Here is a 27208-nt window from a genome sequence, read left to right as displayed (position 1 = left end):
TCCCAGAAACCACCGACAGCAAGAAGCAGGAACACCATGCCCAAGAAATACACCCTCCAGCAGAGCTCGCCCAGCTGTGAACTGGGTGAGTACCCCAAACACTGATCCCGGCAAGCTCACGCCATCCCTGCAGGGTGGTCTGGCTGATGGGAGGCATCGCCCTCACCCCAAAATACCCTGGGATTTGGGGAATAATGTAAATTTTCCAGCTTCAGGCTAAAAGCTGTTGGCAGCCCACCTCCCGCGAGGTTTCTCGTGCCTGTAGGTGCTTTTGGCGAGGCCGGGCACGTGCGGGTGCCACGCTCGCGTTCCCATGTGGGAGCGATGCTGCCGTTCCGTTGGAATTTCCCTCTCCAATGCCCACGCTGTCAGGTCAGGGGTAACGTTAAATCCCCAACCGTGGAATCTTCCATCTCCTGGATTTCTCCTCTCACTTTTCCAGAATTCAGTTGTTTCGGCAACATCCTGGGACGTTTTGTGTGTTTAAACAATAAGGAATGCAGGTTGCAAAACCTGCATGGATGGGGAAAGCGAGGAGCTGCCTTACCCTACCACTGGCAGCTCTGCTCAGCAGAGGGCTTTGATTTTTTAATGAGCAGCTTCTCCTGTGCGGGTCAGGCTGTCCTGCTCCCTTAGCCCGGATCCCCACACCCTCTCCCTTCTGCTCACGGTCAGGCTGTGCTTCCAAACGGGCGCTCTTGGTGATCCACCATCAAATTACCAGGCTGGGATGGTGGAGATAAGAGCACGGAGCGCTCGTGTGCCACTGGGAGCGATGCCGTGCTGCTCCTGCCACACGCTGCTTCCCGGACTGGCGCATTTCTGGTGAGTCTCACCAATTCGATCAGTTGGTTTAGTTCTTGGGAAGGGGTTGCATCAAAAAAAATGATCCTAAGTTTTCAAGGGAATGTGCAGAGTAAGAGGAATTCTGTGAAAAAGCAGCGCTTCTCTCTGGGGAGGGGAAAAAAACAGACAGAAAACTAAACAAAAGCCAAATCAAGACTGTTCTCCCCCAAAACAGGCAGCATTCTTTGTGCAATACAGCCGTGTTCAGAAATAATTAATGTGTAATTTGTGTCTGCACCCATTTGCTGGCAGCCCAAAATCTAGAAATTTGAGGGTTTGAGGGAAATTTGAGGGAAAAGTGCTGGCGAGGTCCCGGAGGAGCCTGGCTCCGAGGGAGCCGTGTTCCGGGGCGGGAGGAGCCGCTGTGGGAGAGCCCGGGCGCAGGATCAGGGCCTGGCCTGGCTGCGGGTCGAGGAGGGGGCACTGCAGGTGGGGTGTCCCCCCGGCCGGGGACTGCGCAGGGCATGGAGCCCCCCAAATGGGCCCTGTGTGCTGCCATACTGGGGCCCAGGGCCCCCATGGGACTCAGGTCCCCCCCCACTGGGCCCCATGTACCCCCATACCAGGGCCTGGACCCCCCAAGGGGCTCAGTCCCCCGCCATAGCGCGGCCAGGACCCCCAAGGGGGCTCAGTCCCCCCACACTGGGCCCAAAGACCCCCACACCGGGACCCGGACCCCCCCCACATCAGGCCCCGTGTCCCACCATACCGGGGCCCAGACCCACCCAGGGGGCTCAGTCCCCCCCCATACTGGGGCCTGGACCCCCCTCAGGGGGCTCAGTCCCCCCCATACCGGGGCCCAGACCCCCCCAGGGGGCTCAGTCCCCCCACACTGGCCCCCATGCCTCCCACACCGGGACCCGGACACCCCCAAAGGGCTCAGTCCCCCCACATTAGGCCCTGTGTCCCCCCATACCAGGGTCAGCCCCCCCCCAAAGGGGGCTTTCCCCCCCACATCAGGCCCCGTGTCCCCCCACACCGGGGCCCGGACCCCCCCAAGGGGCTCAGTCCCCCCACACCAGGCCCCGTGCCCCCCATTCCAGGGTCGGGCCCCCCCAAATGGGGGTTTCCCCCCACATCAGGCCCCGTGTCCCCCCATACCGGGGCCTGCGGCGGGGCCTGTCCCGGCCCCGTGTCGCGCGTCCCCAGTCGCACCGAGCTGCGTCACGGGGCGGGCCGAGCGGGGCCGAGCGGGGCCGAGCGGGGCCGAGCGGGGCCGAGCGGGGCCGAGCGGGGCCGAGCGGGGCCGAGCGGGGCCGAGCGGGGCCGAGCGGGGCCGAGGCATGAGGCGGCGGCGGCGGCGGGGCCGGCCGGGGGCGGTGGAGGCGGTGAGCGGCGGGGCTGGGGGGGGGCTCTGGGGGCTGAGGGGGGGCTCTGGGGCCGGGAATGGCGGTGGAGCCCCCCCGGCGATCGCTGGATGTGCTGGGGGGGGTGGTGCCACCCCCCTGGGGTAACGGCTGGAGGGGGCGAGGACCCTCCCTGAGGGGATCCCGGGGGTCCCAGGGGCGCTTTGTGCCGGGGCCGCCATGGGGCCGCTGCCCCCCCGCTCCCCGCACTGCCCCCGTGGCTGGGGCTCGGGGACCCCCGTGGCTCCGTGACCTTGGGGTGTCCCCTGGCCCTGGGGGTCCCTCAGAGGAGCGGGACCCCTCACCTGGCGAAGCCGGGGGGGGGGGGCGGCCTGTGCCGGGGGGGGGCTTGGCCGGCCTGGGGACAGCAGCCCCCCAAGGGATGGCAGCCCCCCCAAAGGGGACAGCAGCCCCCCAAGGGATGGCAGCCCCTTAAAGGGACAGCAGCCCCCCAAAGGAGACGGCAGCCCCCAAAGGGATGGCAGCCCCCATGGGACAGCAGCCCCCCAAGGAGATGGCAGCCCCTTAAAGGGACAGCAGCCCCCCCAAAGGGGACAGCAGCCCCCCAAGGAGATGGCAGCCCCTTAAAGGGACAGCAGCCCCCCAAGGAGACAGCAGCCCCCAAGGAGATGGCAGCCCCCATGGGACAGCAGCCCCCCAAGGAGATGGCAGCCCCCAAAGGAATGGCAGCCCCCATGGGACAGCAGCCCCCAGGGTCCCCCCCTGCCACCCCCCCCAGGCCAGCCCTGCCATCTCTCGGGGTACCAGGGGGTTGCGATGAAACCGCCCCAGCTGCCCCCCACCTCCCCCATGGCCTCAACGCTGTTCATAACGACTTTCCTCAGGGGGCTTGGGGCCCCCAGCCCCCCCCCCCGGGAGCCGAGCCCCCCCGGCCCCGCGCTTTGTCCCCCATCACCCCCACCGAGCCACAGCCCCGCGTCCCGGCTGCAGCCCAGCCTGGGGGAGGAGGAGGAGGGTGAGGGAGCCCGGCCATAGCTCGATGGTGGTTCTGCTGGGCCGGGGTGCCGGGGGTGCATCCCAGGGGGCTCTAAGCCAGAGTTTTCCTTGGAGAAGTGTTGTGGGCTTTCCCGGGATGAGCGCAGCTCCTTAAATGAGCCGAGGGAGCTGTCAAACGAGCTCCGGAGCGCTGGAGTTTGTTGGGAGAGCGGGATGCTGCGGCCGGCGCTGGAGAACGGCTCTGTGCTTGGTGTGGGATGTCGGGAGAGCGGGATGCTGCGGCCGGCGCTGGAGAACGGCTCTGTGCTTGGTGTGGGATGTCGGGAGAGCGGGATGCTGCGGCCGGCGCTGGAGAACAGCTCTGTGCTTGGTGTGGGATGTCGGGAGAGCGGGATGCTGCGGCCGGCACTGGAGAACGGCTCTGTGCTTGGTGTGGGATGTCGGGAGAGCGGGATGCTGCGGCCGGCACTGGAGAACGGCTCTGTGCTTGGTGTGGGATGTCGGGAGAGCGGGATGCTGCGGCCGGCGCTGGAGAACGGCTCTGTGCTTGGTGTGGGATGTCGGGAGAGCAGGATGCTGCAGCCGGCAGTGGAGAACGGCTCTGTGCTTGGTGTGGGATGTCGGGAGAGCGGGATGCTGCGGCCGGCGCTGGAGAACGGCTCTGTGCTTGGTGTGGGATGTCGGGAGAGCGGGATGCTGCGGCCGGCGCTGGAGAACGGCTCTGTGCTTGGTGTGGGATGTCGGGAGAGCGGGATGCTGCGGCCGGCGCTGGAGAACGGCTCTGTGCTTGGTGTGGGATGTCGGGAGAGCGGGATGCTGCGGCCGGCGCTGGAGAACGGCTCTGTGCTTGGTGTGGGATGTCGGGAGAGCGGGATGCTGCGGCCGGCGCTGGAGAACGGCTCTGTGCTTGGTGTGGGATGTCGGGAGAGCAGGATGCTGCAGCCGGCAGTGGAGAACGGCTCTGTGCTTGGTGTGGGATGTCGGGAGAGCGGGATGCTGCGGCCGGCGCTGGAGAACGGCTCTGTGCTTGGTGTGGGATGTTGGGAGAGCGGGATGCTGCGGCCGGCACTGGAGAACGGCTCTGTGCTTGGTGTGGGATGTCGGGAGAGCGGGATGCTGCAGCCGGCGCTGGAGAACGGCTCTGTGCTTGGTGTGGGATGTTGGGAGAGCGGGATGCTGCAGCCGGCGCTGGAGAACGGCTCTGTGCTTGGTGTGGGATGTCGGGAGAGCGGGATGCTGCGGCCGGCGCTGGAGAACGGCTCTGTGCTTGGTGTGGGATGTCGGGAGAGCGGGATGCTGCGGCCGGCGCTGGAGAACGGCTCTGTGCTTGGTGTGGGATGTCGGGAGAGCGGGATGCTGCGGCCGGCGCTGGAGAACGGCTCTGTGCTTGGTGTGGGACAAGGTTTGGGGTGTCCCAGGCAATATGGTGACCCCCCGCCCCGCCACCCTGCTGTGGGGTCCCACGGCTCAGCCTCACCACTCGTCTCTTTTTTTTTTCCCCGCTTCTTAACCAAAATTCCCACCGTCCCAGCCGCTGCCTTACGTTTTTCAGAGGATGGGTTTAATCCCCAAACCTCCCAGCCGCTGCTAGAATGGAGCTTTTCAATCAGTTTGATTTATTACACGTTGTGAAAATAGGTGAAGGCTCAGGTGGGCGCCAGCCCTCCCCTTTCCACGCTTCCCAAAAGCAGAGGAGCGCGGTGGGGAGCAGCTCCAGGCGCCTTCGGATCAAGCAGGCTGGGGAGGAGAGCCGCTCCTGGCTTCCAGGGGGTTTGCCAGGTGCTGTTCTCCTTCCGTAGAAATAAATGCGTCACGCGATGTTCTTCCAGGGGACCACGCTTGCGTGAGCAAGTGGGCTTGGTGCCCTCCTGCATCCCGGCCATCTCCCGGGCTTGTCCGACCCATTTCGGAGCTGGATGAGCTTTCACCCAGTGGGAGGACACCAGGGATGGGAGCAAACCTGATGGCACAGGCTGCTTTAATCACCTCTGCTCATCGGCGGGAGCATGGGCGAGAGGGGGAGGAGGAACCCCCAGGTTCTCCAGGTTTTCCAGGGCTGGGATCTGGTGGAGCAGATGCCGGCAGAGCGGCATGGGCGTTTGGGAAGCAGGGAAGCGACATGGTTGTGCCGGCAAGGAGTTGCCCCTGTTGGGATGGCGAGCGGTGATGCACTGGGTCAGGGAGGTACGTGGTGCTCAGCGCTGGCCCCGTGCCGCATGGGGAAGCTGAGCTGGAAGCACCGAGCTCGGGTGCTCGTATGAGGAAACCACGCAGCTAACGAGACGTCGGCCCCAAAACCGCTGGAAAAGCGTTAACGGTCACGATGTGCCCCGCAGGAACCGGCCGGAGTTCAAAGCCGGACATCAAACGCAGGGACCTCAATGGCAGGAACCGCTCCCGGCGGGAGACGGCTCCCAAAGCCCCGCGTCTCCGCGCTGGGGATGAGCAAAGAGCCGTGGCCTCCTCGTCTTCCCCCGGCTGGGCTGGGCTGCCTCCGGGGCTCGTGGTGTCACCAGTGGGAAGGAAAAATGATGGGAGAATGACCCCTTGTTCGCAACAGCGGTGCCAGTGTCTGCGCTTTTGATTAAAGCAACCTTGTAATATTCTGCTCGGGGTGTTTTCCCTTATTCCAAGGAATATTCCCGCTGGGAAGGCTGCCATCCTGAATATGGTGTGCAAAGGCAAACCCAGCGATGGTTACAGCAGAACGTGGCCCGGCGAGCCCACGCCTGGCGCTGAGGATGTTCGCAGAGGCGGCGGGTGGAAGGAGCGATAACTCCCAACCTTTTTTTTTATTTTTATCCTGCAATTTCCACATCCTCTACTTTGCGCTGAGAGCAGCGGCGGGGTGTCGCCAGCACCTTTCTTTTGAAAAAGCAGAGGGTGAGCCAGAAGCATCCCTGGGGCGCGGTGTCACCAGCTTTCCCTTGCCAGCTCCCTGCTTCCCAGCCAGCCTGGGAGCCTGCGGAATATTCCGGTCTGGCTCCCCGGGTGGCATTTCCAGCCCCGCACGCCTGGGAAAACCCTTTGTCGGGCTGAAGGAACGTGTCGGGAGCTCGGCAGCTGCCGGCTGAGATAGGGGAACCGATTCTGCTCCCGCCCCAGCTGCGATGTGGTGGCGAGGAGATATAATTAGGGCAGACTGGCGCCGTAACGAACATTCGCCGTGTGATCTTCTTCCTCTTCGTCTTTCTTAATGAAGCGAGCGTTTCGCGGGACTTGCCACCGGGGTAAGCGCTGTTGCTCCTGAAGGAATTGGAATTTGGGGAAAAGGCGGGTTATCGATAATTTTTTTTCCAGGAAAGCCCTTAGGCTCAGCGCTTTAAAAAGGAGCTGCCACGAAAGGACACTGTGACGGGGAAAAGCTTTGCTCCAGCCTTGAGGTTGTCACCATCCAAGCGGGAATTGCGGGAGGGAGAAGCCTCAGGCAGAAGCTGGAGAGGTGGCACTCGTCCCCTCCGTGGGTGACACTCGTCCCCTCCATGGGTGGCACTTGTCCCCTCCCATTGGTGGCACTCGTCCCCTCCGTGGGTGACACTCGTCCCCTCCGTGGGTGACACTCGTCCCCTCCGTGGGTGGCACTCATCCCCTCCGTGCACCAGGGTGACACTCGTCCCTTCTGTGGGTGACACTCATCCCCTCTGTGCAGCAGGGTGACACTCGTCCCCTCCGTGGGTGACACTCGCCCCCTCCATGGGTGGCACTCATCCCCTCTGTGCACCGGGGTGACACTCGTCCCTTCTGTGAGTGACACTCATCCCCTCTGTGCAGCGTTGTGACACTCGTCCCCTCTGTGGGTGACACTTGTCCTCTCCGTGCGCCGGGGTGACACTCGTCCCCTCCGTGGGTGACACTCATCCCCTCCGTGCACCGGGGTGGCACTTGTCCCCTCCATGGGTGGCACTTGTCCCCTCCGTGCGCCGGGGTCCACGGAGCGGTTCGATGGCAGTTGAAGCCTGGAAGGGGCAGGGGCTCTCCGGGACGCCGATGTGTTTAAGACCACGGTGGTCCCAGCTCTCCGTGGTGGCACCTGATGCCCCACGTCCCCCGGCGTCGTGCCCAGGGAGCCACGGCTGCATCCCGCCGCCCCGGTGAGGCTGGGGGGGCTGGGGTCTCCCACCGCCATCCTGCTCTCCCGGAGGAGAGGAGCTGGCTCGCCTCCCGGCCAGGGGAGCGGGCAAAAAAGCGGGATGGGAGATCCCGCAAAACCTCCTCGCTCCGTCACCTCGCTCCGTCACCTCGCTCCACACCGCCGCGGTGGATGCTCCTGCGGCCTCATCCAGGCTCCTTGCAGGTTCCCTGCGGCGTGAGCAGCCAGTGGTGCTGAGCGAGGGCTCCTGGAACGGGGCTTCATCCATCCGGGTGCCGGTCTTGGTATATTTGGGGAGATAAGGAACGACTGCAGCCCTGCTCCAGCCCTGCATCCAGGAACCTTGTCTGGATTATTTTAACCTGTTCTGGATTATTTTAACCCTCTCTGAACTATTTTAACATTTTCTGGATTATTTTAACCTTCTCTGGATGATTTTAACCCTCTCTGGGTTACTTTAACCTTTTCTGGGTTATTTTAAGCCTCTCTGGGTTATTTTAACCTTTTCTGGATTATTTTAACCCTCTCTGAACTATTTTAACCTTCTCTGGATGATTTTAACCTTCTCTGGATGATTTTAATCCTCTCTGGGTTATTTTAACCTTTTCTGGATTATTTTAACCCTCTCTCCATTATTTTAACCTGTTCTGGACTATTTTAACCCTCTCTCCATTATTTTAACCTGTTCTGGACTATTTTAACCCTCTCTCCATTATTTTAACCCTCTCTCCATTATTTTAACCCTCTCTGAATTATTTTAACCTTTTCTGGACTACTTTAACCCTCGCTGGGTTACTTTAACCCTCACTGGGTTACTTTAACCTTTTCTGGGTTACTTTAACCCTCTCTGAATTATTTTAACCCTCTCTGAATTATTTTAACCTTTTCTGGATTATTTTAACCCTCTCTCCATTATTTTAACCTTTTCTGGACTATTTTAACCCTCTCTGAATTATTTTAACCATCTCTGGATGATTTTAACCCTCTCTGGACTATTTCAACCCTCTCTGGCTTATTTTAACCCTCTGTGAATTATTTTAGGGTGCCCGGCTTGGTTACCCACCGCCTTTGGAGCTGGTTATGGAACCGGGGAATTCATCCTTGAAAACCTAAAGTGGGTTCAAACCATTTCCAGTGAATTCCCGGCGAACATTTTCCTTTTGTGTCCCCACTGAGCCGCTCTCGGCGCGTTACAAGGAAATCTCCCGTTCGTACACAACAGGCTTTGGGGGGGATTCAGTGCTTTTCATCCCAAACGTCGATACTGTTGGTATTTTGACTTGTCCCGGAGGGGTTTGGCTCGGACCAGCTCTGCCCCGAGCCCTGCAGCAGATCCTGGTTCCTTTCCGCGTGGATTACGTTGACAAATAGCACTGATGGCAAGGTTTACCTCCTGCCCTTAAAACCCCCTTCGGATGCGCATGGAGGGTGTGGTGGAGATGCGTTAATCCTGCCTGGGGGGTGGGGGTGGGGTAATTTGTACACATAAAGGAAATTCCATCCTCGTTCCACTGGCTGGAGTTTCACAAGAGGCACCGTCCTGAGCCCGGCTGCTTGCGAACGCTGGTGTCACTTCGTCCGTTTGCCCTGGTGCTCCGCTCTCCCCCCCCCCCGCCCTTGTTTCTTTGTGTTGTTGCAACCAGAATTTCCAGGCAGGTCTCTGGGAAAAACAGGTTCTTTCAAGCTGGAAAAGGCCAGGGCAGTGAACCTGTCCCTGCCAGGGGCTGGCGGTCCGGTTGCCTCGTGTGTTGGCTTTGATTCTCCACCTTGATGGGCTTTTTCCCCCTCTCTCCTCCGCAGCCAACGTGGCCAGTCTAAACCAGTTTCCAGGCCAGGGGAACGGTCCCAGCATGGGGAACTCCGACACGGATCACAAGGCGTCCTACGGTAAGACTCGCCTCATGGCACGGCGGGTGTGCTCTCATACACCCGTCCTGCGTTTAATTCATTCCTCTGCCCTGGAAACCCCACCCCAAAGGCTCCCTGTGCCCCTCCCCACAAAACCTCAGGCTTTGGGACCACCCAGCACATTCCCAGCCCCCTGTGCCCCCTCCCCACAAAACCTCAGGCTTTGGGACCACCCAGCACATTCCCAGCCCCCTGTGCCCCCTCCCCACCTTTAAGCCTCAGGCTTTGGGATCACCCAGCACATTCCCAGCCCCCAGGGCTCGCTCAGCCGGGATGAACAATCTCCCTTGTGCCGGCTGATCCCTCCTTTCCGCACACACAGACGGGTAGCCCTAAATCCATGATGTGAGGGGGTCTGCTGTGCCGTGAGGGGGTCTGTGGGCAGGGCAGGGAGCCCTGGAGGTGTTTGGGAGGCCGGGAAAAGGAGGAGGGGTCAGCTGGAGTTTGCCGTGATGATGCAATGCGGGACAGGACGGTAAAAGCTGCCCTGGGGTTTCATCCTGCTGGCACAAGGGCTGGGCGCTGGAAATGCCACAGAGGGGGAGCAGCGGTGAGTGGGGGGCTCGCCTGGGGAGGGGGGCAGGGGAGGCACGGGGGGATATCCCACGTTGGAACGCGGAATCCGTGGGCATGCAAGTTTTCATTGCTGCGCGCCCTTCCCACAACTCTACAAACTGTCCTGAAAATCCTGCTGTGCTGGCTCCGCCGCCGGCGCCGGGGGAGAAGGGAAAACCCTCAGGCAGGCTCCCGATCCAAACAGGTGCTCCGCTGTGCGTCCCGGGGAGAAACGGGATGCAGCAGGGTCCTTCCAGGGCCGAACGGCTCACCGGCTGGCTGTCCGGCCGGGAGAGCCCGGGATAACGCTCCCTCCCGGGTCCCTCTCGGATCTGGCTCGTTTCAGCCCCGGTTAATCATTACGGTGACTTAATCATTACGGTGCCGCCGCCGCCGCCGGGCTGGCTCTGTTACAATTAATCTGGATAAATAAAGGAGCCAGCGGAGGAGAGGCAGCACTGGGGAAGGCAGCGGGGTCTCCGAGGGGGGATTTACAGCGCTTGTATCTTATTTTCATTTGATTTTCTTTTCACAGCCCAATTAGCATTAGCTGTGAGGGCAGCCCAGGCTCGTTTTGCTCTGCCTGGGGGTCTTACCAGTGTTTCCAGGGACCCTCACTCACTGTTTCCTTCCCCACTCCGCTGTCCCCGCAGAGGACGCGCCCGGGGAGCACGGGGACGTGCTCAGCACCATCTCCAGCAGCATGAACCCGCTGCAGCCGCCGGCCGCCGCCGAGGAGCCTTTTACCACCTACTTCGACAGCAAGATCCCGATTCCCGAGGATGAAACGGTGAGTGCAGCGGGGCTCTCCTCCCTCCTCCGCTCCCTCCTGACCACAGAATCCAACGGGAAAAAATCTCTCAGCACTCAGTACTCCCCTGAGTCATTCCCTGGGTGCTGGTTCCCCTTCTTGCCTGGATTGGGGAACTGGGGGAGATGAGTGGAGCAATCTCCCATGCTTGCTGTAGAGTTAATGATTCCTGGCCCAGGATTTGTCTCCTTGGAGCCGGGAGTTGGGCTAAAGAGCAGAGAAATGTCTTTTTTTATAGCCCCAGGGGGGAGAACCTGGGTTCTTTGTTCCCTTATCAGGGGAGTGAAGAGCATTGTCCCCTTTGAGGGGGGTGTCGGTGCCCTCTTTGCTTTTGGTGAAGCAAGAGGCAGTGTTTCCAGCTGCAGGATGCCTCTCCCACCCAAATTTACTCCAGCCTGGCCTTGGCTGTCCCAAAATCCGGTCCTTAACCCATTAGGTGAGGACCAGGGATCACTGGAGGGTTCAGGATGGGATTAAAGACCAGGCTGATCTCACCAGCACCATCCTGCTAGGGCGGGGATGGAATGAAACCCAAACCCTGGCCGTCTTTGCCATTTTGGCCGCAGTGTAGCTGCGGTGGCCCGTGGGGACGCGGTGTCCCCTGCGTGAGGAGGGGGCTGCGCCGCAGGGCTGGCTTCTGACGCCTCCGTCCTCTCCCCTCCGACAGCATTCCTGCTTTAGCTTCCGCAAGCTCTGGGCGTTCACGGGGCCGGGCTTTCTGATGAGCATCGCCTACCTGGATCCGGGCAACATCGAGTCGGATTTACAGTCCGGGGCTGTCGCGGGCTTTAAGGTCAGTGTGGAAACCTGTGGATTTCGGTGCTGGGCCAACCGCGGCGCCGGCTGCAGGTCAGGGCAGGAGCACTGCTGCTGGTGCTGGCGCTGCTGGTGCTGATGCCACTGGTGCTGGTTCTGCCAGTGCTGCCAGTGCTGCTGGTGCTGGTGCAGCTGGTGCTGCTGGCGCTGTGGGTGCTGCTGGCACTGGGGCTGCTGGCGCTGCAGGCACTGCTGGCGCTGGTGCTGCTGGTGCTGCTGAGCTGCTGGTGCTGCTGGTGCTGGTGCCTCTGGTGCTGCTGGTGCTGCTAGCGCTGCTGGTGCTGCTCGTGCTGGTGCCTTTGGTGCTGCTAGCGCTGCTGGTGCTGCTGGTGCTGGTGCCTCTGGTGCTGCTGGTGCTGCTAGCGCTGCTGGTGCTGCTGGTGCTGCTGAGCTGGAAATGTCACCGAAATCGGGAATCAAACCCCTTAGCCCCACTGCAGCATGAAGCAGCGGGCGCGGCGCTCCTTTCTTGCAGCGCAGGGTGCTCGGTGGCATCGCCACAGATCAAGCACCAAGCACACCTGCGCGGATTCTACCGTTATATTTATACACAAAATTACAAGGCTGTACACTCCCAGTTACAATGATTGGTTAGTGATTTGCATTTAATTGTAATATCTGCTGTGTCATCCTTTTCTGTTATTACGCTTGCGTAGGGGAAGGGTCTTCACCTGGCCAAGGGTCTGCTTGGCCCGTGGGCAGATTTTTAGTGTTATAACGAAGGGAGTTCACCTCAGGACACCTTACAAGTAAGTTTTGTTGCCAGGTTGGACGGCTGGAGATCACCCTTGCCAAGCTGTCCAATAACTCATCCCAGACACAATGGAACCTGGGCGCCCTGGCTGTGGTCTAGAGAGTAAGGACTAAGAGTATTATGGTCTATAGCATCAGGACTTGAAGTGGCAGTCTCGGATAACAAGCAGCACAGCAGTCCAGACGTCGTTGGTTAATAAGTGCTGACATCATTCTAACGTGGAGGCGAACTCCTTAAAATCAAGATGCTCCCATAGCCAGCTGTTTCACAGACACAAACTATAGAAAGATTCAGTAAAACTTTAAGATAGTCTTAAATTATAACAAATAAAAAATAATATAATAATATAAATAATAATAAAATACAGTCTTAAGAAAATCTTGAGATAAAAAACCACCTCTGAGAAGGAGAAGGGGAGAGTGAGGCTCTTATACAGCCTCTCCGGCTGTGACTCCTGGCTTAATACGCACTTAAATCCTTCCCGTGCTGGCTCCAGACACATAAAATACCCTCGGAACGTCAATAATGTGTATTTTTAAAAGCAGGTGATTCCTAACGGTGCACGTGGGGCGCGGGCGTCCTAGGAGAGCCGGCACCCCGTGCCAGCCGTCCCTTCTTGCTGCCCCAGCGCACCCACTCCCATCTCCGTGTCTCCCGCAGCTGCTGTGGGTGCTGCTGCTGGCGACGGTCATCGGGCTGCTCCTGCAGCGGCTGGCGGCGCGGCTGGGGGTGGTGACGGGGCTGCACCTCGCCGAGGTCTGCAACCGGCAGTACCAGAAGGTGGGTGACCTCCCGGGGCTGGGGGGTGGGGGGCTCTGGGGGGGTCCCGTGGGTCTGGGGTGGTGGGGGTCCCTCGCCTGGGGCTGGCAGGTCTCAGGGGACGTGGGGGTGTCCCTGCTGCCCCTGAGGTGCCAATCCCATCTCGGGAAGAAGCGTTCCAGTCGTGGAAATATATTTGCATCGTCACGTCTTGCCGGACTGTCCGGGACGCGGCAGGGTGAAAGCCGATTTCTGCTGGTTACGCTCACGGCTGGAGGAAAGGCAGATGTAGAGGGAGATTTTAATTGCAGCCCTCTTAACGAAGGGCTCGTTAAGAACCTGAGCTGTCAGAGCAGATGGGGGGGGTCCCGGCGGGTCCCGGCGGTGGCTTCACCCTCCAAGGGCAGCACAAAGAGGGGGGTGGGCAGTGTGTCCCGACGGCTGCTGGGGAATCGTGGAGTCGGGAAGAAAAGCCAGAATTCCAGCTTCCCTGGGCTGCTGCTGAAGGGATCCTGGGGAGAAAAGTGGGAAAACTTCAGAGCAGTTCCGCGGCTCTTGCGTGTCCCTGCTTGAAAAACCTTGGTGGTTTGTCTGCGAAATTGCTCGGTGTCACCGTTGGGCTGCGGCCAAGTGACGTTTGTCCCTTGGGAAAGGGCTGGGGATGTCCCCAACCCCGCGGGTTTGGTTCTCATCCGCCTCCTGAGCCTTTGTCATTGCCGTGACCGTGCGACACGTGGCTGCTTGACACGACACCCGTCGCCAGCGCCTCGGTACGCGGAAACAGCCGGTTTCACTCTCGAAAATGAGCGAAACGTATCGAGGCGAGGAATTCGGGTTGTGGGAGCGACCCGGGACACTCCTCCGGTGCTTCCCACTGGATTTTTCCCTCTTTTTGACCTTATGGGCTGTTTCTTTGCCTCGAGGTTCCTCGGATTATCCTGTGGCTGATGGTCGAGCTGGCTATCATCGGATCCGATATGCAAGAAGTCATCGGCTCCGCGATCGCTATTAACCTCCTGTCCATGGGGAAGTAAGTCAGCGGCAGGAAGCGAGCGCTCCCTTCCAGAATTAAGAAAGCGCCGCCGTGCGTGCCAAAAAAAGCCTCGTTTATTTCCGCTAAATCCTCCCAAATAAGTTCGTTGCAGGGGGTGATTCAGCTCCGCTGGACGGGCCCTTGTGGATCCCTCAGTCGGAAGGAAAACTGTGGGTGCTGGTTTTTATTTGAGCTGAGACGCCCCAAAATTGGGCTGGCTTTTATTTGAGCTGTAACTGAGACGCCCCAAAATTGGGCTGGCTTTTATTTGAGCTGTAACTGAGACACCCCAAAATTGGGCTGGCTTTTATTTGAGCTGAGACGCCCCAAAATTGGGCTAGCTTTTTTTTGAGCTGAGACGCCCCAAAATTGGGCTGGCTTTTATTTGAGCTGAGACACCCCAAAATTGGGCTGGCTTTTATTTGAGCTGAGGCCCCAAAATTGGGCTAGCTTTTATTTCAGCTGTAACTGAGATGCCCCAAAATTGGGCTGGCTTTTATTTGAGCTATAACTGAGACGCCCCAAAATTGGGCTGGCTTTTATTTGAGCTATAACTGAGACGCCCCAAAATTGGGCTGGCTTTTATTTGAGCTATAACTGAGACGTCCCAAAATTGGGCTGGCTTTTATTTGAGCTGGAGCTGAGACGCCCCAAAATTGGGCTGGCTTTTATTTGAGCTGTAACTGAGACGCCCCAAAACGGGGCTGGCTTTTATTTGAGCTATAACTGAGACGCCCCAAAATTGGGCTGGCTTTTATTTGAGCTATAACTGAGACGCCCCAAGATTGGGCTGGCTTTTATTTGAGCTGGAGCTGAGACGCCCCAAAATTGGGCTGGCTTTTATTTGAGCTGGAGCTGAGACGCCCCAAAATTGGGCTGGCTTTTATTTGAGCTGTAACTGAGACGCCCCAAAACTGGGCTTTTATGTTATATCCCTAATAAAGAGCTACCAGAAAGATGTCCTCTCCAGCCAGGAAGTCTGGAAACGCTAACAGGACTGGAAATTGCATTTTGATACCAAGTAGCTATTAAAAATCACACTCACGCCTATAATTCTCGGCATCACCATGGGATTTGCTCTCGGGATTCGGGGCGGGAGCTCTTGCCTGAGCTCTTTGTGCGAAAAACCGACTTAACGGTGTGTCATCTCAGGCTGCAAACAAACCCTGGGGCAATTCCAGCCCCAAAGAGTTTTTTAATTAAAATTCAATTTAAAAATATAAATTAAAATTTTTTAAAAATGAAATAAAGAAATAAATTGGGGGCTCTGAGGTGGTGGTGTGGCTGCTGGACGAGGTCGAGGGGTTTTGTGACGTCTGCTCGTGCGTGTCTCTCGCAGGATCCCGCTGTGGGGCGGCGTGCTCATCACCATAGCGGACACCTTCGTCTTTCTCTTCCTGGATAAATACGGTAATTTCTCCCTCTGGATTCGGGCAACTAAAGCAGAGGTTCAGCTTTTCTCAGTTTGCTGACGGTCCTTGCTCGTCTGGCAGGCTTGCGGAAGCTGGAGGCGTTCTTCGGGTTCCTGATCACCATCATGGCTCTGACGTTTGGCTACGAGGTACCTGCCGGCCGCGTCCCCACTGGCACTCCTGGGCCACCCGTGCCCTCTCCCCCACCCCCCTGTGCCCAAACGCCACCGAGACACGGGGCTGGACACTTAAAATTCGGGACATTTGAAGCTGGCAGTGTGTGGCCGTCGCCTGCTGCCCCCCCGGCGTGCCGGTGGGCGCACACGCTTTGGCACAGCGTCCCCAGTTGATCCAACAACAGGCAGTTGCCACACCGTGGTTTTGTTTTTACCAAATTTGCCACTTTTTGGCTTTCGAGCACCTTCAAGCAGGCAGCCTAGGTGGCTGCAGCGCACCTCATGCCACAACCCCCCCCTTTTTTTTTTTCTCCCCCTGCCCAGTACATCACGGTAAAGCCCAGCCAGGAGAAGCTGCTGCAAGGGCTGTTCATCCCCTACTGCCAGAACTGCGGCACGGAGCAGCTGGAGCAAGCCGTGGGCATCGTGGGCGCCGTGATCATGCCCCACAACATGTACCTGCACTCTGCCTTGGTCAAGGTAAGCAGCTGCAGCGGGCAGCGTGTGCGGGAAGGGGATGCTGGGGGCTGGGAGGCGCTGGGAATTCAGGGATTCGGCTTTTCCTTCGCTGGGGATGGAGCAAACCCATCGCTCGTTCTGCAGACGGGGGGGTTGGCTTTTTCTTCCCTCCATCACGTTCTCCTTCCAGCCCGTGGCCCGGCGTCACTTTACCACGATATAATTAACAGCTGTAAGTCACACAGCCCCAAATTCCCCTTTCTGACACCTCCTGTTGTCACCGTCCCTGCTCAGTCTCGGCAAGTGAACCGCGCGAACAAGCGGGAAGTCCAGGAAGCTAACAAGTACTTCTTCATCGAGTCCTGCATCGCCCTCTTCGTCTCCTTCATCATTAACATCTTCGTCGTGACCGTTTTCGCTGAGGCTTTCTTCGAAAAGACCAACGCGGACGTGGTGAGCTGGGGCTGGGGACCGGCGGCGCTGAATTGGGGCTGGGTGGGCAGAACTGGGGCTGGGTGGGCAGAACGGGGGCTGGGTGGGCAGAACTGGGGCTGGGTGGGCAGAACTGGGGCTGGGTGGGCAGAACGGGGGCTGGGTGGGCAGAATGGGGGCTGGGTGGGCAGTACTGGGGCTGGGTGGGCAGTACTGGGCTGGGTGGGCGGAACTGGGCTGGGTGGGCAGAACGGGGGCTGGGTGGGCAGAACTGGGGCTGGGTGGGCAGAACGGGGGCTGGGTGGGCAGAACTGGGCTGGGTGGGCAGAACTGGGCTGGGTGGGCGGAACGGGGGCTGGGTGGGCAGTACTGGGCTGGGTGGGCAGTACTGGGCTGGGTGGGCAGAACTGGGCTGGGTGGGCAGAACTGGGGCTGGGTGGGCAGAACGGGGGCTGGGTGGGCAGAACTGGGGCTGGGTGGGCAGAACTGGGGCTGGGTGGGCAGAACGGGGGCTGGGTGGGCAGAACGGGGGCTGGGTGGGCAGAACGGGGGCTGGGTGGGCAGAACTGGGCTGGGTGGGCAGAACTGGGCTGGGTGGGCAGAACTGGGCTGGGTGGGCAGAACGGGGGCTGGGTGGGCACAACTGGGCTGGGTGGGCAGAACAGGGGCTGGGTGGGCAGAGGGGCAGCTCCGGGCCTTGTCCCTGCCCCTGGCTCAGGATATTCTCTGCCTAAAGCGGGGGAAAAAAGCCTAGGGGTGCTGGCGATTTCCATTTAAACCAGTCTGAAGAGGCAGCCAGCACCCTGGGACCCCCAGCACCCGCTGGTTGCCCCCCGTGCAGCCTTTTCTGCTCATCCTCACTGAGCAAACCCACCCCCCTGCCCCTCGCTGCCGTTGCAGAGCGACGTCTGCAGGAACGCCAGCAGCCCCCACTCCTCGCTCTTCCCCAGTGACAACCAGACGCTGCAGGTGGATATCTACAAGGGGGTGAGTGAGCTGCTTCGTTTGGGCCAGCGGCGAGTAGGAAAGGCAGCGACCCGTGAAAGGATCGCCAAAACCAGCTGGAGATCCCCAGGGATCCTTGAGCTGAGCAGAATTAGCCCTTTGCTAAGGGGGGTGCATCGGAGCTGACCCCAGACCCCCCCATTGGCTGCTCCCCCTTTTTAGCAGCTTGGTCAGGACAAAGATTTTCCATCCCTCCATCCCGAGCCTGCTCGGTTGAAGCTGCAGCCCGGGAGGTGCTGCCTGAACCGCTGTCGACGCGGGGGATGCTTTTCCCTCTCCTTCCAATGGATTATTCCCTCCCTTCCCACTCGGTGCCCGTGACGGAGCCGGTGACGAGGGGATTCGCCCGCTGTCCCCTTTCCCCGCGGGGTGACACGGTGACTCTCCGGCAGGGCGTCGTTCTGGGCTGTTACTTCGGCCCCGCCGCGCTCTACATCTGGGCCATCGGCATCCTGGCAGCCGGCCAGAGCTCCACGATGACAGGGACATACTCGGGGCAGTTCGTTATGGAGGTAATTAGCGCTCAGCGGCTGCCCGCGTCCCTCTTCCCATATTCCCCAGCCTTCAAAGCTCCTCCTGATGATTCCCCTTCCTTGGACGCGCGGCTCTCGCTCCATAAAACTCCCTGAGGTTTCCAATCCTGCCCCGAGCCCCTGGGAGCCTCCCGGCTGTGCCCACCCGGCAGCTCCTCGGGATTTTTCCGGCAGGGCTTCCTGAACCTGCGGTGGTCCCGCTTTGCCCGGGTGCTGCTGACCCGCTCGATCGCCATCACTCCCACCCTCTTCGTCGCCATCTTCCAGGACGTCGAGCACCTGACGGGCATGAACGACTTCCTAAATGTTCTCATGAGCCTCCAGGTGAGCAGCAGCACCCGGTGGGGGGGCAGATCCCAGGAAAAGGACCTGGCGCTGGATATTTCGGCTTCTGGTGCCCAAGTCTCCAAGGATGCTTGGGGACAGGGTTTAGCGTGGGCTGGGCAGCCTGGGGTGAGTGGTTGGACCTGATGGTCTTCAGGGTCTTTCCCAACCTCAGCGATTCCATGGGGATGAGCGGTTGGACCTGATGGTCTTCAGGGTCTTTCCCAACCTCAGCGATTCCATGGGGATGAGCGGTTGGACCTGATGGTCTTCAGGGTCTTTTCCAACCTCAGCGATTCCGTGATTCTCGGGGTTTGCAGGAGCAGCTGAGTGGAGCGAGTTGCTGTCGGGAAACGCTGATGGGCTGTGGGGGGTGGAGAGGATCAGTCGGGCTCCAAAATTCCTTTTGGAAATTTCAGAATTCCTCTGGCAATTTCAGAAATTCAGAAATTTCCAGGGGGAAAACTTGGACTCATTTTACGAGCAGCTTTGGGGCAAGGCGGTGGGTGTGAGCGAGCCTCGGGTGTCCCTCCCTGCCCGTACCATCACAGCGATTCCCACTTTTTTTTTTTTTTTTTCCTGCTTCTTCCAGCTGCCGTTCGCCCTCATCCCGGTCCTGACGTTCACCAGCCTGCCCAGCGTCATGAACGATTTTGCCAACGGATTGTAAGTGCCAAGGGAATCGCTTCTGAGCAGGAGATGGCGCGTGGCTCGCCTCGGGGCACGTGTTTCAGTCCTCTCCTCACCTCCTCACCTGGACCTAGAGCATCTCCCCCCCATCTAGGGGGGGGACCATCTAGGTCTAGGAGGACCTAGAGTCCCTCCGCCTCACCCTGTTCCGCTCTGGTTTAACTGGTAGGTTCTGGAAGGTCGGCGGTGGCCTCCTGATCCTCCTGATCTGCAGCATCAACATGTACTTCGTGGTGGCCTACGTCATGTCCTTGAACCACATGGCTCTGTACGTGGGCGCTGCGGTTCTCAGCGTGGTCTACCTGTCCTTCGTGGCCTATCTGGTAAGTCCGGGTCATGCCCAGGCTCCCGGCAGGTGGGATGAGCTGGAGGAATTTTGGGTTTTTTCTTGTTCTTCTATCAAGACCGACGGTTCTTGATGTTCTATCAAGACCGACGGTTCTTGATGTTCTATCAAGACTGTCGGGTTTCAGAGCCCTGGGAGTCACCAGCAGGGTCAGATGTGGAAGTTGAGGCTTTTGTGGCCGCATTTGCGTGGGAAGCGGTTTTGTCCCGTGCCTGCCCACCCACGCAGCCCTTCCCCCGCGGTTCTGACCCTCCCTCGCTCGCTCTTCCCCAAAACCGCCTCGGTTTAACGTGGCAGCAGGTGGAAGGTTGACGGAGACCTTGGAATAACGCAGGTTCCTCTGGCCGTGCCCGCGTATTGCCAGGGGTGGGATGAGCGTGGAGTCACGGAAGGGTTTGGGTTGGAAGGGACCTTAAAGACCACCCAGTTCCAACCCCCTGCCAGGGGGACCCCCCCCACCAGCCCAGGGTGCTCCCAGCCCCGTCCAACCTGGCCTTGGACCCTTCCAGGGCTGGGGCACCCACAGCTCCCCAGCGCCAGCGCCTCGCCGCCCCCACAGTAAAGAATTTCTTCCCAACAGCTGCTCTACATCTCCCCTCTTGCAGTTTAAAGCCACCCCCCCTGCCCTGTCACCCCCTACCCCCGTAAGAAGCCCCTCCCCAGCTTTCTTGCCAGCCCCTTCAGGCACTGGAAGCCTCCAGAAGGTCTCCCCGGTGCCTTCTCCAGGCTGAACCCCCCCCAGCTCCCCTCACAGCAGGGGGGCTGCAGCCCTCCGAGCATCCCTGTGGCCTCTGGACCAGCTCCAGCAGGTCCCCGTCCTTCTGCCGGGGGCGCCCAGAGGGGGAGGCAGCGCTGCAGGGGGGGTCTCAGCGGGGCAGAGCCCCCTCGCTCGCCCCCGGCAATGCGCCCCAGGGGACAGTTGGCTTTCTGGGTGGCCAGCGCCCGCTGCCGGGGTCACCCCCAGGTCCTTCTCCGCAGGGCGGCGATCCGTCGTCGCTCGGCCGGTGCCCGCCCTGGGGATCCCCCCACCCCAGTGCAGGACCTTGCACCTGACACATGACGCCCCCCCGGCCTCTCATGGTCCCCCTGGGTGGTCCCCTTCCCCCCAGGGTACCACCCCCCCCAGCTCCGTGTCATCCACAAACATCCCGCGGGCGCACTCCATCCCCTGTGTCCCCAGTAAAGCTGTTCAGCCATACTGGTCCCAGTACAGACCCTGAGGGACCCCCACTGGTCACCAACCACCGCATGGTCACCCAGGACTCCTGAGGTGCCACCACCCTGCCAATCCCTCCCCCCCCCGGGCGCCCCCCTCCCCCCTCGGTGGATCACCCCTCCCCGTCTCCCTGCGCGATCCCGCGGGATCCCTGATCTGGGCGCCTGTTCCTGCTTGCAGAGCTGGCTGTGCCTGGTCGCCCTGGGAGCCTCCTGCCTGGCCTGCGGGAAAACGGTAAGCGTCACCCGGACCCTGCTGACGGAGGAGTCACCTTCCCACTCCGCTAAGTAGCGGCGGCGGCCGTACTCAGTGAGTAGCCCTCGGAGCCGGGGCACTCCCCTGGGACACGCGCCTGGAAAACCAGGAAAAACCAAAACCAACAGCCCCTGGGATGTACGTTTTGGGGAAGGGTCTCGCTGCTGCGATGGTCCAATGCGGCCGTTTGCTTTGCTGAGCACCTCGAACCACGCCGCGGGGGGGGTGGGGGGTGGGGGTGGGGCGATGCCTTTCCCGTTTTCCAGACAGGGATGCGGAGGGAAGCGGCACGGAGAAGCTCCGTGTCCCGGGTGGCCTCCGCCTCCAGCTTCCTCCCGTCTTTACACTAAAACCGGGATGCTCCATCCCTCTGCGATTTCATCCACGTAGCAAAAACACTGAGGCTCCGGGTAGTTGCTCCAGGTAGTTGCTCCAGGTAGTTGCTCCGGGTAGTTGCTCCTCGGTTGCTTAAACTGGAAAATCCGGAAAAATAAGCTAGGGAATTCCCAACGCTGCTCCGGCACGGCGCGGTGACACTACATCCAGACCTCCCTCCCCTGCCGCCGCCGTGCCTCATCTCATTTTTTCATTTTTTTTACTTGAAAATCCTCGCGATTCCGCGTGGATCCCCCTCCCCCCCCCCCCCGCCAGGGAGATTTGAAGCCGCAACACCGCAGCGGCAGGATCGTCCTTTGGGTCCTTTACCCCCCCCCCGGCCCCGGCACGTGATTTTGGTGCTCAGCAAAGGAAACGGGGCGCGATGTTCGTGGGTATTTATGGATTTCTGGATTTATTCCCATTTTATGTGATTCACGGAAACACTTTGCTTCCCACACCCCCCGCAGCGCGTGGCTCGGGATGGCCGGGAATGCCAAGAGGCTTCTCCTGGGGGATCGGTTTTATTTACCGATCTTTTAAATTCACTACAAAACCTCGTGGCCCTCCTCGTTAGCCCTTAATGAGTTTTAATTATCTCTCTGGGAGATGCCTTCACCTGGAAGGCGACTGATGTAGCCACCGGTACGTTTTGCTGCTGCCATTAAAAAAGGTCCGACGCTTCTCCCGGCCCCGGTGGGTGTCGGGGTCCCGTGGCGCTTTTCGGGTGATGAGAACCGGGGTGTCGGGGGCTGGGCCGGGGGGTCCCAGGTTCCCCCTCCCGGAGCCGCTGGAAGCCGGAGCCGGCCGGGGCGCGCTCAGCCGCGGCTCCGCCAAGGGGTTTGACGCACCAAACTGAGTTTGTGGATCGGGGTGGGATGGCCGGGAGATTCCCAGTGGATTCCGGACCGAGCCCGGCTGGTTCATGCCCGCAGCGGGGGCTCAGCACCGGCTGTGCCGGCGCCGCATCGGGCTCCGCTCCCGTTGGCGCATCGCAGTCCCCCTCCGGCGCAGCGCCCGGGCCGGGGGTTGGGGTGGGAGAGCCGGGGGTCCTCAGTGGGCTCCAGCCTCATCGTTCACGAGGTTTTCCCGGGAAATCCATCACCGTCCTCCGCGGTGGGGCCGTGCCGGCCAGGGCGTCGCTCTCCCTGCGGCATTGGGAGCCTGGGAGAGGGACGATCCGCAGGCTCCGGGCTTCGCTCGGGGGGGGGAATTTCTTGGGAATTCCCTCGTGCCCACCCAGGTGCAGGTGACAAAACTCAGAAAGTTCGGCAGAAAAATTCCGGTTTAATGCCGGGCAGGATCCGTGAGGCGATTCCCGCCCTTCCCAAGCAGCTGAGCTCGGCTCGCTCGCCCCCGCGGGCGGCAGCGCCCACCCCCAGCGTCCCCGGGCTCCAAACGATCAAACGCAACAATTCCAGCGGGGGGGGCCCGGCCGCGCGGCGCTCCCAGGTTTTACATCTGTTCCCGCGTGGAAAAAGCCGGTGTGTGCGCGGCCGGTGGGAAATGCTGGGGGATCCCGCTGGACCGATCCCACCGATCTTCCCGGTGCTGAGATTTGGGATTTGAGGTGCCGGAGGGGATCCCGGCTGCTCGGCCGTGGCGACACCTCTGGAGGGGGCAGTGCCTCCGGATCCAGTTCTCCTGCCCCTGGGATCCAGTTCTCATCCCTCTGCCCCTGGGATCCAGTTCTCATCCCTCTGCCCCTGGGATCCAGTTCTCATCCCTCTGCCCCTGGGATCCAGTTCTCATCCCTCTGCCCCTGGGATCCAGTTCTCATCCCTCTGCCCCTTGGGATCCAGTTCTCATCCCTCTGCCCCTTGGGATCCAGTTCTCCTTCCTCTGCCCTTCGGATCCAGTTCTCATCCCTCTGCCCCTGGGATCCAGTTCTCCTTCCTCTGCCCCTGGGATCCAGTTCTCCTTCCTCTGCCCCTGGGATCCAGTTCTCATCCCTCTGCCCTTCGGATGCAGTTCTCATCCCTCTGCCCCTGGGATCCAGTTCTCATCCCTCTGCCCTTCGGATGCAGTTCTCATCCCTCTGCCCCTGGGATCCAGTTCTCATCCCTCTGCCCCTTGGGATCCAGTTCTCATCCCTCTGTCTCTGGGATCCAGTTCTCCTTCCTCTGCCCCTGGGATCCAGTTCTCCTTCCTCTGCCCCTGGGATCCAGTCCTCATCCCTCTGCCCCTTGGGATCCACTTCTCATCCCTCTGCCCCTGGGGTCCAGTTCTCATCCCTCTGCCCTTGGGATCCAGTTCTCATCCCTCTGCCCCTTGGGATCCAGTTCTCATCCCTCTGCCCTTGGGATCCAGTTCTCATCCCTCTGCCCCTGGGATCCAGTTCTCATCCCTCTGCCCCTGGGATCCAGTTCTCATCCCTCTGCCCCTGGGATCCAGTTCTCCTTCCTCTGCCCTTCGGATCCAGTTCTCATCCCTCTGCCCCTTGGGATCCAGTTCTCATCCCTCTGCCCCTGGGATCCACTTCTCATCCCTCTGCCCTTCAGATCTAGTTCTCATCCCTCTGCCCCTTGGGATCCAGTTCTCATCCCTCTGCCCCTGGGATCCAGTTCTCCTTCCTCTGCCCCTGGGATCCAGTTCTCCTTCCTCTGCCCCTGGGATCCAGTTCTCATCCCTCTGCCCCTGGGATCCAGTTCTCATCCCTCTGCCCCTGGGATCCACTTCTCATCCCTCTGCCCCTTGGGATCCACTTCTCATCCCTCTGCCCCTTGGGATCCAGTTCTCATCCGTCTGCCCCTGGGATCCAGTTCTCATCCCTCTGCCCCTGGGATCCAGTTCTCATCCCTCTGCCCCTGGGATCCACTTCTCATCCCTCTGCCCTTCAGATCTAGTTCTCATTCCTCTGCCCCTGGGATCCAGTTCTCATCCCTCTGCCCTTCAGATCTAGTTCTCATCCCTCTGCCCCTGGGATCCAGTTCTCATCCCTCTGCCCCTGGGATCCAGTTCTCATCCCTCTGCCCTTGGGATCCAGTTCTCATCCCTCTGTCTCTGGGATCCAGTTCTCCTTCCTCTGCCCCTGGGATCCATTTCTCCTTCCTCTGCCCCTGGGATCCAGTCCTCATCCCTCTGCCCCTTGGGATCCACTTCTCATCCCTCTGCCCCTTGGGATCCAGTTCTCCTTCCTCTGCCCCTGGGATCCAGTTCTCATCCCTCTGCCCTTGGGATCCAGTTCTCATCCCTCTGCCCCTTCGGATCCAGTTCTCATCCCTCTGCCCCTGGGATCCAGTTCTCCTTCCTCTGCCCCTGGGATCCAGTTCTCATCCCTCTGCCCCTTGGGATCCAGTTCTCATCCCTCTGCCCCTGGGATCCAGTTCTCATCCCTCTGCCCCTGGGATCCAGTTCTCATCCCTCTGCCCCTGGGATCCAGTTCTCATCCCTCTGCCCCTGGGATCCAGTTCTCATCCCTCCGCTCCTCGTGGCGCTGGATTTATTTTTCCCTCCCCGCCCCGGATCAGCCCTCGAGCCCCTCTGTACAAACGACCGTTGCAATTAAAAGCCGGATAATGAGACTTTTCCCACCTGGCTCCCGGGGTCTGTTTTTGGGGGGCGCCGCTCGCGTCGCTGCCGGTACCCGCCGAGGAGATGCCCGATGGCTCCGACCCGGCGCACGCATCCTGCCCCGCTGGCTCGTCACCAGCTTTAACACCCCGGCGCTGCATGGCTGCTGTTTCCTCCTTGGCCAAACTATTCCCTATCCTGGAAATAAAAACATTTTTTCCGGATTTCCCCAGAGCTTTTCCTTTAGCCGCAGCAGCACCACGCGTCGGTGTGGAGCTTTTTATTTTAGAAAGCTGTGGGAGGTCGGAGGGATGAGCTCGTTGTCCCTCGTGCTCCAAAATATTCCGGGAAAGTGCCTCCTGCCTCCTTCCAGCTTCGGAAATTCAGGACCAGAAATCACCGTTGGTTCCCGCTCCCGTGGGAAGGAGCTGGGCGCTGCGGGTGCTCAGGGTCCTTCTCCTGGCATGGCTGGTGGTGATGGCAGGAATTCGGAAGCCGCGATGCTCCGGGAGGCACGAGCCCGGCGGTGCCGGTGTCTCTCCGGTGAGGAACGCCGTAAGTCCCTGCTCCGCCACCTGGAATCGCAGCGGGATGTCCCCAGGAGACGGACGACCACCTTGTTCTCTTAATTAACCAACCCGTGTCATCAGGTCGGGCTTGTCTGCACCGGAAATCTAATTCACATTAAGAAGGGAATTAATTGAAACGAACGGAGGGGATGCTCCGCGGAACGCGCGGCTATTCTGGAGCGTCGCCCTGGGTGGAGCCCTTCCAGGGGGTTGATTCATTAATAAATAGAAATAATTGTGCTGCATCGAGCTCTGTCTGCTTAATAACCCCTAATTAACGAAGGCGTGGCACAAGCTGGTGCTGTGGTGATGGGGATGCTCCCTGTGGATTAATTAAGCGCCGTTAACCCCGTCCCCCGCTTTCAGGCGAGCTGAAATACTGATTTATTTCACCATCGCGTGGAAAAGTTGCTTTAACGCTGCCGCGGCGCCACAGCCGAAGGATGGAAAACCGGGAAACGCCAAAGCTTCGGGTCCCGCAGGTGGAAAAGTGCCGGGGAGTGGGATAGGGCCGGGGAGCTCAGCTTGGGCTTCGTTAATCCTGCTCGGCTCGGGCTTCGTTAAACCTCAGCTCCTCGTTAAACCCGCCTGGCTCCAGCTTTTCCCAGCTCTAACTCGTGTCCTTCGCCTCTTCCAGCGCCACCTGGGATTTGCCGCCCATCCCGAACTTTTCCTCCTCAACAACGTGGACGCCGACGCACCCGTCGCCCGATGATTCCGGCTGCTGCGGCCGCAGGGATGGAGCCGGCTCCGGTGGGATCCTCCCGGTGCCGCAGGGACCCCCCCTCCATTGCTCCAGCTGAGCGCGGGACCAGCCACGCGGTTCGGGAGCGTGAGCAGAGCCCGGGATTTCCTGGGATTTCCTGGGATTTCCCAGGGTGGCGGGATCAGACCATCCCGTGTGTGGTGAGACCTGCAGAGCCGGCGCCTGGCATCAGCCGCAGGGGAAGATCCCGGCTCCAAACCACGACGACACCGATCCAGGGGGACCTTTGAGGGACCTCAAAAGTTTTCCCAAATTTTTTTTCCCCCACTTTTTGTTTTTCCCCCTCCCATATAGTTGATTGGATCTGGGAAGGGATTCGCTGATGTTTTTCCCAATTTCAATTCTGATTTCACCTGCCTGATGGGTAGATCTGCCGTGATGTTTGGGGGTTTTGGGTTTTTTTCAGAATTTGGGGAAAATTCCAGGCTTGGAAAATGGAGCAGGGGCAGATTCATTCCTGGAAATTCTGTAGAGGGGAGTGGGGGGATCGAGAGGAGCGGTGATGGGAAGACAAGAGGAACACAGGATTATGTGTGTCCCCCAGTAATTACAGCCAGTTTTCCCATCAAACCTGCCCACATCCCACCCCCCCTCGGGATGGCCCCCTCCCCACGGGCATTTTTCCCAGCCCGGCACCGGTTGGGGGTTGGTATCCACCTCCACGGTGGAGCTGCTGTTGCAGAATTCCATGAAAATCCCACATATGGCAGCCGGGCTCTGCCCTGCGCTGGCCTCTCCCGCGGCACGGAGCTCTTTTTCCGGCGTTCCCAGACATTCCAGGTGCTGCCGGGATCCTCCTGGAGCGGATCCTCAAGTCAACAGGCTCCGGCAGCGACGCACATGTTCTGGAACCATCAAATCCCGGATTTTGGTGTTGGAAAAGACCTTTAAGTCCATCGAATCCAACCGGTAACCGAAATCCACGGAGCCCACCGGGGAGCAGATCCCTCAGGATCACCGACACCTTCCGATACCCCCAGGAACGACGGCTTCGCCACCTCCCCCAGCGCTTCCTAACCCTGTCAGTGACGGAATAATTCCCAAAATCCGGTGTAAACCTCCCCCAGCACAACCTGGGGCCGGTTCTGCTCATCCTGTCGCTTGTTCCATGGGAAAAAAGGTTTTTATCCCCCACCCCCTCCGCTCTTTCCTTGGATTTTGGTCGATTTTCCCGAGCCCCGGATGGGGAATGGTCTTAGATGCCAAATGTTGCCTTTCCTTTAATTAAATCTGCTGGGTTCATTAAATCTTTTCCCAATTAA

General features: G+C 60.0%; 1 protein-coding gene across 6 annotated transcripts; it reads left to right on the top strand.

Annotated features, from left to right (window-relative positions):
- Positions 1-27208, top strand: SLC11A2 (solute carrier family 11 member 2). Of its 6 annotated transcripts, XM_055696444.1 has the most exons (18): positions 6324-6379; positions 6450-6532; positions 9040-9126; positions 10356-10492; positions 11181-11306; positions 12744-12863; positions 13766-13872; positions 15215-15285; positions 15369-15436; positions 15788-15943; positions 16217-16375; positions 17255-17341; positions 17752-17871; positions 18067-18216; positions 18809-18882; positions 19076-19229; positions 20649-20702; positions 25818-27208. In XM_055696444.1, exons 3-18 carry the CDS (start codon positions 9090-9092, stop codon positions 25893-25895), a joined length of 1698 nt encoding a protein of 565 aa, XP_055552419.1. In that variant the 5' UTR covers positions 6324-6379; positions 6450-6532; positions 9040-9089; the 3' UTR covers positions 25896-27208. The 6 variants fall into 6 exon arrangements, with proteins under 6 accessions (XP_055552415.1, XP_055552417.1, XP_055552421.1 ...); XM_055696440.1 differs by lacking the exons at positions 6324-6379; positions 6450-6532 and adding an exon at positions 1-85; XM_055696446.1 differs by lacking the exons at positions 6324-6379; positions 6450-6532 and adding an exon at positions 804-825.

This window comes from Falco cherrug, chromosome 19 (assembly GCF_023634085.1).
Source record: "Falco cherrug isolate bFalChe1 chromosome 19, bFalChe1.pri, whole genome shotgun sequence".
In the NCBI taxonomy this organism is placed as follows: Eukaryota; Metazoa; Chordata; class Aves; order Falconiformes; family Falconidae; genus Falco; species Falco cherrug.
The sequence above is the reverse complement of the archived record's forward strand: the minus strand, read 5'-3'. Positions and strand labels throughout refer to the sequence as shown.

What these genes read in the sequence shown, in the direction of transcription:
- SLC11A2 (XM_055696440.1), top strand. Translation starts at nt 37, where the DNA reads ATGCCCAAGAAATACACCCTCCAGCAGAGCTCGCCCAGCTGTGAACTG. An exon ending in GGATCACAAGGCGTCCTACG is followed by an intron (nt 9,127 to 10,355) that starts GTAAGACTCGCC and finishes CTGTCCCCGCAG; the next exon opens with AGGACGCGCCCGGGGAGCAC. An exon ending in AACGATTTTGCCAACGGATT is followed by an intron (nt 18,883 to 19,075) that starts GTAAGTGCCAAG and finishes TTTAACTGGTAG; the next exon opens with GTTCTGGAAGGTCGGCGGTG.